The sequence below is a fragment of the Nipponia nippon genome, unplaced genomic scaffold (genome assembly GCF_047370975.1).
Source record: "Nipponia nippon isolate SJK-2023a ecotype South Korea unplaced genomic scaffold, ASM4737097v1 scaffold_5, whole genome shotgun sequence".
Lineage (NCBI taxonomy): Eukaryota > Metazoa > Chordata > Aves > Pelecaniformes > Threskiornithidae > Nipponia > Nipponia nippon.
The window spans coordinates 18,260,351-18,270,000 of record NW_028262369.1 but is presented as its reverse complement, the minus strand read 5'-3'; the positions used below and the strand labels follow the sequence as shown (position 1 = coordinate 18,270,000).

The 9,650-nt window shown below is 37.1% G+C and overlaps 1 protein-coding gene across 12 annotated transcripts in view; it reads right to left on the bottom strand.

Annotated features, from left to right (window-relative positions):
- The window catches only part of TNRC6A (trinucleotide repeat containing adaptor 6A), a 54,336-nt gene that overhangs the window by 5,683 nt on the left and 39,003 nt on the right, over positions 1-9,650 (bottom strand). For 11 of the 12 annotated variants that reach the window (XM_087730361.1, XM_087730362.1, XM_087730366.1 and 8 more), the window contains 10 exons: positions 9,363-9,538; positions 9,095-9,175; positions 8,598-8,649; positions 7,028-7,170; positions 6,221-6,358; positions 5,784-5,912; positions 5,596-5,673; positions 5,124-5,334; positions 1,689-1,820; positions 1-140 (listed from right to left, as the gene is read on the bottom strand). The exon at positions 1-140 is cut by the window's left edge and continues 19 nt beyond it. In XM_087730361.1, the coding sequence (XP_087586487.1) occupies positions 1-140; positions 1,689-1,820; positions 5,124-5,334; positions 5,596-5,673; positions 5,784-5,912; positions 6,221-6,358; positions 7,028-7,170; positions 8,598-8,649; positions 9,095-9,175; positions 9,363-9,538 (1,280 nt within the window). The remainder of the gene's footprint in view (positions 141-1,688; positions 1,821-5,123; positions 5,335-5,595; positions 5,674-5,783; positions 5,913-6,220; positions 6,359-7,027; positions 7,171-8,597; positions 8,650-9,094; positions 9,176-9,362; positions 9,539-9,650) is intronic. The other variant, XM_087730367.1, reaches the window with a different exon arrangement.

The window sequence follows — 9,650 nt, the reverse complement described above, 5'->3', positions numbered from 1 at the left end:
GCTAGAGCCATTAGGCGATTTGGCACGGGGCCAGCCATCCCCAATAGATCCAGGAGGACTGGCTGGTGAATTACTGCTGTTCATAAAGTCATATGGAACAAATGGAGACTCTTCCAGCCTAAAACCACTTGAAATAGCACCTAATTAAAAAAAAAAAGTCATCAAATATTTTTCATAGCCAATTTTTGTATTTTTATACACCTGTCTATGTATAAAACCATGCCCATGTAAAGCATTCATGAAATATGTAGCAGCAAACTGCCCTCTTATGATGTCAAGTTATATAGGAAGTCATACAGGATTATATAATTTAAAATGAAATGTCTCTGAATAATTCAGGAGAAAACCATAAGAAGAATCTCCCACAAAATCATCTCATTAAAATAGCATACTAATTAAATTTAAGTAAAATATTCATTCAAGAGGGTAAGAGCAAGACTCCAACTGGATAACAGGGGTAGTGAATATATTCTGTGATGGGAGGGCCCTTGGAAGAAACATCTACAAAATCTGAAGGATCTTTAGCTACTGCAAAGCTCTGTATATTCTACTCATATTCCTGGGAGGGGGAAAAAAACAATAAAAATCACTGGAGGCAGAGCAAGGAATGAAAGCACTGTACACAATCTATTTGATTCTGTGCAAGTCCTGTAAGGAGAAGTTTAAAAGTTATTACACAGCAAAGTCAAAGATATTCTACAGTTCTGAGGGAATAAATGACTTTGACTAGTGAGTCAATGCAATATGGAGTTCAAATAATCAACTTCCCAATACTACCCAGAAAACATTACCCACAACTAAAGTAATACCAACACTTCTGACTTCTGTTCATCTGTAACAATCAGATCAAGTTCAGAAGTGTAGTAGCAGGATATCTCCACTAGATGCTTAAGGCAGCAAGTAATTTCATAGTAGTAAAACAGCTGACAAATCTAAAAATATCCAAACAATCTGAAGACTGAACAGTAATAGGAGACTGGAGACATTTTAGAACTATCTTTAGACACAGAATCTTTGTGCTATAGACTCAAATTTTAACTGGGTGAGATTTCAAGCAACTGAAACAGTTGAAATGTCATATGAATCCTGATTACTGGAATGAAATATTAAGATATTAAGCAACCAAGTCCGTCTCCTCTAAAACTAAGTACAGCAATGGTACTAGTCTATCCCTTCTAAGCTCTCCCCATTTTTAAAATGCAAACGTACACATTCATAACCAAAACCTGTAACTAAAAATGTCAGACATGACCAGAATGCCTGGCACACAGAGTTAAATCCCCATAAATCACCTTAAGGCCAGCGGGGGGGGGGAAGAGAGCTAGAAAATCTAAAGCTTTTGGTTTAGACATATATGAAGCATTCCAATCCAGATGAAGGTAAAGCCAGCAGCAATAGTCATACTTAAAGAACAGTCTAGTTAAAAAAAGAATTCTGCACGTTTCTACTAAATCTCATCACAAGATCACTTCTGTAAGTAAAAACATTCAAGAAAGCTATGGGCTGCTGTACAAGATAAGCAGCAAGTTTGGCACAGACAACACAATACAAATTCTGACAGCTACAAGCAACACAAACAACAGGAGTTACAACTACAGGCTTAAATAAAGCAAATCTGCATTTTATACATAGAATGTGAAAATATGATGTGTAATGCCAAATGCTACTTAATGACACATTTAACATACCATGTTTGCTGGAGTTTTGATCTAATGATGTGTTCACAGAAATGCTGTCTACTGTAGTCCATTTCCTTAATCGAGATTGTGGCTCTTTAATACTGCTCATATCCATGTTTACATTCAAGTTTGAGTTCATTCCTAAAAACATATGTAGCTTATGAAATACAGACTAAATGTTTTCTTCTGCTAATTACCACTATTGTCCTAATAAACATTTAAGAACATATTACTATGGTTATTACATGCTTCCAAGTCTCTGTTTTTGAAAAACATTCTAGCATTTAATACAGTGAACTTACTATAGACAGAAGCTAAGCTAAGCAATGCAAAGCACTCTGAAGTTCTCAGCTGATGTCTTCATGCAAAAATGTCAGTGGAAGAAGCAATTGAGGAAGTTAGAGAAACGAAAACGTAAACATCTAAAAAATGTGGCATTTCTAACCCCGGTCTAGCACCAGCACAACAACTGATTTCACCTGTACAAAGTAGAAGTACTGTACTTTGAAGAGCTATGCTCAGTTATAACCGACGCTTTTCTCAGCAGGAGGGCGTGTCTGTAACTCATCCCTATTCAGCACAAGTTATGTATTGGTATCTGCAGTTACCACATCATTGCCACTCTTATTTGGGGCTGTTCAACAGGACATCTTTCCAGCTTCTGAACCACACTAGCACAGATAGGTAAGTACTTTGCGTTGGAAGTGCACAAGTAATACTACTCCCCTCCTCCATTTATCCCGTTCACACTGTATTAAAACCTCAGTAAGAGAAAACAAACAAAACTTGTCTTCATCTGTTCTAAGTTGTTGTCTGTATTTCAAAACGTTTATCTGCCAGAGAATCAACACAATGCCAACCCAAATCAGTCCAAATACCTGTGAGAACCAGCTACTCTGAGCTTGAACAACATGCCCACACTTTTGACTTCGGCATGCCTGCTCTCTTTCCAGGTCTGTAGGAGTCCTTAATTCACAACCACACCTGGTTACATTTCCAGCCTTTCAGATCTACTTACTTCATTTCTGAAAATAAACCACTACAATGTTTTAACTTAGGGCCAGAGACACACATGGAACTTCTCAAATCTCTACTAGAAACACCTTCATTCAGCACTGGAAACTAGTGCTTAGCTTTGTTCCTAAGTCGATATTCACTGCCATGCAGAAGCTGGTTTGGGTTTTTGTTTGTTTGTTTGGGTTTTTCTGTTTGTTTTTCTTGAAGGCATAAGCAGATGTTGATGTCAGAAAAGCAGCCCCTTGAAAAGCCTCAGAGAAAGTGCCTTGTAACAGGACAGCTGAGTTTTAAGAAATATAACAACGATCAATAGCTGAAACAGAAAAAAGGAAAAGTCCAATCAATCCAGTTTCTGACACCTCTCTTCTGCTGTTGTCAGAGCAATAACCTGCACACAACCACCACCTTTCTTCTAACTCTGAAGAAGCTTGCGGAAGACAGACCTCTAAAAGAAGGGTTACAAAGACCACAAGCTGGCAAATAGGTACATGTAGCTGATAAGGTTAATGCCAGCCCCTCAGCAGGCACAGATCCATGTCCATAGCTCCATATTTGAAACCTACAGACTGATGGATGAACATCAGTCCCTGGACATAATCTAGAATTTAAAACAGTCTTCCCAAAAGTAATTTTTCATATCCAACTGTGCAAGATTTTGTATTTTTCAGCTATACTCACTATTTGGCAGAAAACAGTATTTTTAATATTAGAAATACTTAATTCTGTAAATGAATCAGGATGTGACTGCAGCACCCACCCCCAATCTCTGCTTTTGATGAACAAATATCTAGTGAATCTCAACAAATTCGGTTCCCCAGAATGTAAACAGGACTTCCCTCCTTTTGTTGCTAGGTCTCCTGACGCTAATATTAGAACATGGAGAAAATAACATACCTACAAGACTTTCCAGAAGATAACTTGGCAAGTTCAGCTCTTTCTCACATGACTATGCTACTATACTTTGTACACTTGGAGGATGCTACCAATACTCCTCTTGACTCAATTTTTCACTAAAGGGTGAAGAAATTCCAGCAATCTATTATTTCTACCCTTAAGCTTTTATTAGCGGACTAAGTGTGGCTCCACTTGCTTACATCACTATACAGTACTACTCCAAAGGGATCCCAAAGAATTCTTATGTATACTGCAGCAGATTCCTGAGGGATCTCAAAGCAATCTTACGTATACTGCAGGTTCCTGAAGTGTGGCAATGATTAAGGTGAGAAAGCAGCTACTTAACAATAGTATACAATAATTCAACTCAAGAAATGAAACAGAAAGGAACCTAACGAAGGCAGGATGCAATTACTCAGCATGAAGTTTGGCTAGAAAGTTAAATATTCCTTTCATTAGGCCTAACATAGTGTATCTAATAGCTAAACAAACTTCGTTTTTATGCCTTGCCCTTTGAATGAAAGCAGTAGTTAGATCTCGATGCCAATCATCAGCAGCAACTATTAAGCAGCAGCCTGGACTTAAGACTGGCCACAAGCAGAATTCTAGTGTGCCACATGCAGTGCAACAGCATGGCCTGCACCGACCCACTGGCTCCATAACACTCCACCTATAAGCACAAGGATTTCAGCAGCAGTCTCTGTTAAACAAACTTTTCTACAAAGGGCGATGAGAATGCAAAGGAAATCAGCCCAACAGAAACGACCAGATTAGAGTAACGTAGAAGAAAAGCAAACTGAAGAGGAGGAAAAAAATAGGGATAAGGAACAAGAGATAAATGGTATACAGTTGTAGTAAGTATAAGATAGCATTAAAAAGGGACCTAAAGTAAGGAGAAAATATACAAGCCTGGAATTTCTGAAGTAGAAATTGGACAGAAGCCTGGAAATGTAGGGAGAAAGAAACAGGAGATGTTTGTATTTATAAATGTTCAGACATTTTGCCTGAAATGAGACAACCATTCTTTAAAAATGCAGAGCTAAAAGCTTTCTTTCCTGGACAAAACCACTAAAAGGGAAACTAACATTTCGTTCTACCTATGCAATTCCAGATTCATTGAAAACATTTTTAATATCTAAAGAAATCAGATCACATCAATGGATTCTTTGTCTGGATTCTACTTCTAAAAGTCCTTTAGCTCCAGGAATCATAACTGCAAAAGGACTTCGTATCATCCTTGGGATCCAGAGGATAAAAAAGAAATGAAGGGAGACAGACATTCTTTAAGAATGTAAAGCATTTTGCACTGAAATACAGTCACTTCTGGGAATGAGCGCCCTTGTGAAAAAAGTTCTTTGGTGAACAAAGATAACTGGATAAGCCCCACAAAGAGTTACTACTTCCATTAAAATCATAAGTGCTAACAGGATGACAATCACTATTGTTTTCAGAGGAGGCAGGCAACATGAAAAGAAAGGCTGTGTGTCACATAAGCATTAACTGACTGTATGAAATTAGCATGGCGAAACCCACCTATAGGGAAGCTGCTGAATGCATTTATTGGCGATGGCCCTTTCTGTAGCTCAGGAGTAGCATGGGGTATGACATTCTCAAGGAAAGATTTCATGGTGGGTTGATGGAGTGACTGCTGTTGAGAGGGTGGAGTTTGCTGCTTCATTAACAGGTTTGGATCAAGCTGACGGGACTGTTGCATCATCTGTTGCTGCATACTAAGAGATCGACCCTTAAAAAAACAGAGCAGTTACAATATAAATAGGCAAATGCTTTTCCACATTTAAAGAAAGATAATGAAATGCATCTTTGTGCTCCGTGCATCTTAGCACAGCGAAACCCAGCACTAAGCTAAATCACTCCTTTAAAGCTTGTCAAAATCCCATTCACTCTTGCACACCTTAATACCATTTATAACAAGAAATGCAGCTCAGGATGAAAAAACAGTTTTTAAAGATAGTTTGAGAAGTTAATAATAAACGTATTTATTTACCTGCTGCTCCTGCTGTTGACGACCACCAGAAGGCATGCTTCTTTGATTCTGCGCTTTTTGCTGCTGAGCCAACAACCGCTAGGAGACAGTGTTTTGTGGTGTTTTTTTTTAAGAACAGTTTATAGCTGACGTAAGTCTCTACTTAGACTTTCAAACAGAACACAGAGCGACTAGCTTTGTTAGCTTACCTGTAACTGGGAGATCTGAGAAAGCTGGTTTAACTGGGACAGTTGATTCAACATGGCTACCTGTTGTGGGCCAAAAAGTGGGCTCAGGCCACCGTTGTTTGGTGCATACTTCAGTAATGATACTGGAACCTGCAAAAGGGACCAGTATGAAGAGTGACTGACAGTAACATGCAATTAGTTGTACTAGATAAAGAATATTATAACCTCTGGTCAACAGTTGCCTAGTTTCTGAAACACTCGTCAAGCCAAATGTGTTTTCAAATATTTACAGAATAAATATCACCATTAAACAAAACATTATTGTTTTGATGTGATATAATAATATGTGATATAATAATAATGTGATAACATTATTGTTATCACCAATAAACAAAAAACAATTTTCTGAAGCAGCATTTTGGCAGTTTATACACAGAATGTTTTCTGTACTCAGTTACCTGAGGGGATAGTAATGGAGGAGGCACTTGAGCACGTGGATTAGGCTGAGATGAATTAAGAGGTTGTGCTGGAGGCTGCTGCATGCTCCTGGGCTGTGCTGCTATATTACCAACACCAAACATACTGGGATTGCCATTCTGGGGAAAGGATGGACAGTTAGCGACAATAAACCTCTTCTGCTGCTTCTCCCACCCCTATACATTTGAATTAGAAGTTAAACACATATCAATCACATAGGTAGCTAGGATGTTATATCAAAAGGTATTAAATGCTGTCAAGTAACATGCCAAGGATATGCACACAGCCTTACCTGTCTAACAGAATTCAAGTTTTGCATACCCAGCCCTGCTAGGGAGCCAAGGGCTTGGTTAGGTAGTGCATTATTTGAAGGGGGAAGCTTCATGTTTTGATTGGACATAAACTGCATGTTTTGGGACTCGTCTGCTACAATGCCATCCTGATTGGACAGACAAACCGATGCGCAACAACCAGCCAGCAAGCAAGCAGAAGGGAGAAACCATTGCCAGGAACAGAAGGGAAGAGTCACATGACAGTCCAGCACCAGCAGGAAATAGGCAGAAAACAAAAGAGATCAGGTTAGTCATTTGCACTGCAAATGGGCTACAGAAAGTGCTTAGTATTATATATCAGTAAGTTAAAAAGAACAAAACATATCTCATGGATTAATAAGAAAGCCCTAATTTTCCTCTCCACTAAATGCAGAAAGCTAAGGAGCACACAAATAACTACTTAGAATGCAGAGTCAAAGAAGTTTAGAAGTGTCCACCAGTAAGACACCTACTAACCTTATCGAAGTAAGGACCGCGATCCATGGAAGACTCTTTGGAAATTTGAGGACGAGAACCAGGGCCTTTTCCAACCACACGATTGTAATCTCCAACATTGAGGCCATGCTTATCCATCTCTATTCGCTTATCTTGCAATAACCCTAAGAAAAGGTGAGAGATGTGACTACAACATTGAATGAAAGATTATTCAGTTTTCCAGATACACAAGAAACCAGTTCGTGCTTATGAAGGGCTGAACTAGTATTGCTGTTAAGCTAGATACTAACAAAACATCAGTTTGGCTTTCAACTCTCTGGGCTTTACTGAAAAGGGAAAGGAAACACTATGAAGCAATGGTTACAGACAACTTAAAACTTGGAATCAGCAAAGCGTCAACAGATTTTGCTAGGCTTCACAAAAATATTATTCTCAGTTTTCTCTTAAAAACAAGAAAGTGTAATTGTTTAAAGTTGAGTTTCCAGTATGAATGCCACTTCTTTTTTTTAGTAGCAATAAGCATTGTCTTGGCTTTGAAGTAGTATCTTTATCACATCCCCTACATTTGTGTAATGTTTCAGAGGCCCTTTAATTTGATTCAGTTAAGAAAAAAAACTATTTAGCTAAAAAAAAAAGCACCTCACAAATTTAAAGTATTTGTGTTTATTAAAAACAAATTATCTTTTATCATTAATTCCACTAGGCAAGCTAGAAGATCAAAATATAAGCAGTAATAAAGGAGTCCATTTAATACTGCACTGCATGCAGTGCAAGAGAACTACTTTCCAAGCAGATGTTTTAAATTCAAATTTTAAAAATCGAAATAACTGAAATGAGGCTTGCCATTAATATTAAAATCTAAAATTCAAAGAACAGTTTATTTACACAATGGACTATGAGCCCAAAAGTGAAAATATCCAATTTTAAACATGAATAAAAAGAGTGCAACTACAATTAAAACTACAATGCTACAATTACTTTCAATTAAATATTCTACCATTATAATATATTTTTATTAATGTATTAAAGAATTACACTACTTTTTATTTGCTAGAGGAATCTGTTATGATTATGTCAATGGATTCTAATAAAAATAAAACTGCTCACAAGTCATTTTACACTCAGGTTTAAACGTTTCTAAAATAATTGTTCAGTATTAATTTAGTTCTTAGAACTGAAAATGTGTTTCCAAGAACAAACCACAATGAGCGAGTACGGTATTTGGAACATTTCTGTTTATATATAGTGAAAGTATCCAGAAGGCAATCTAGATACTTATATTACAAGAAACAAACTCACCACACCCTGAACACATTCTTTTATGTCAGCTAAATATGTGTTAGCTTAGCTTGATTTATGGATAATATTACTATAGCAACCAGGTGATTCAGGTGTGTAGCATTACTCACATGCACAATTTTTTTTTTCTCTACAAGGGTATTCCTTTTCTTTAGGGAAACATATTTAACTATATATGGCTATAACTATATATATTATATAGTTTTTAAAAAGTAATTTACAGAAGGATATGAACTAAAAGAGAGACTGGAAAGGAAAGCAATAAAACCCAGCTAGGTTCTCCTATTCTTACCTCCAGACATGTCCATCTTATTGCTCTGTATGGTTTCTTCTGGTGATTCTCTCTGAAGTAATAAAATGAATCATAATTATTTAATAATAATATTTTTAAAAGCTAAAACAAAGAGATTCCTATATACTATTTCAATTCAAACCTGCAAGAAAAAAAAAAATCGAGACAAATCAGATGCTATTTTAAAGGATTTTCTCCCTTTAGTTGTTACCCAATTGAAAGCAGGTACCTTCATCAAAATGCATATCTAACATTAAGTAAAACATCAGACTACTGGATGAATACCTGGGTAGCGCTTACAAAAGCACTTTTCATCAATAAATAGGTCTTTTTGTAATGAGGATGCAAAGGAAAGGGATGGGTGACAGAGGAGACAAACAGAAGTAAAAAGAAAAATACTACGAAAATGAACACTATGCAATTAAGCATTTTAATCTTTGTGCATTATAACTAGCACTGTAAGAAGGCAGTAAAACCAGGTAAAGACAAATACTTACTGAAAAACTGAGATTTGTGAATTGCTTAATGAATGGATTGATCCATGTTTCGTCTTGCTTATTTCCACCTTTCATTATTCCCTTAAAAATAGAAAGGAATTCCTGTCACACTCAGAAGATGTTTACCACCTACTGCTTAAATTACATCATAAAATGTTATGAATGAAGACTAAAGCTTAATGATACTCCACTCAGCGCAGCAATCTGTTCTGACTTAGCTTGTAGAAATGCCAACAGTGCAAAAACCTTGACGTAACCTCCTCATTACCTTTGTGGGCATTTTTTTCATATACGGTGGCCAATTTAAAGATGGGTTAGCTTCTTGTGAAGAACTGCTGTTCCACATTCCAATCTCTACATCCTCCTCTTCCTCCCAGCTGGTCTGACGACTGCCTGTCAATGGCATATCATCTCCACACCAACTGTCTTGCATAGATTTAGGCCCTGGTTGTGAAAAAGTCCAGCACGTTAACATTTCAGTAGCAACTGACTGCCCTTAACACAAGTTAAGCTTCATGTTTACTTCAAGATAAAAAAAAGCCCTCAAAAATGTAAA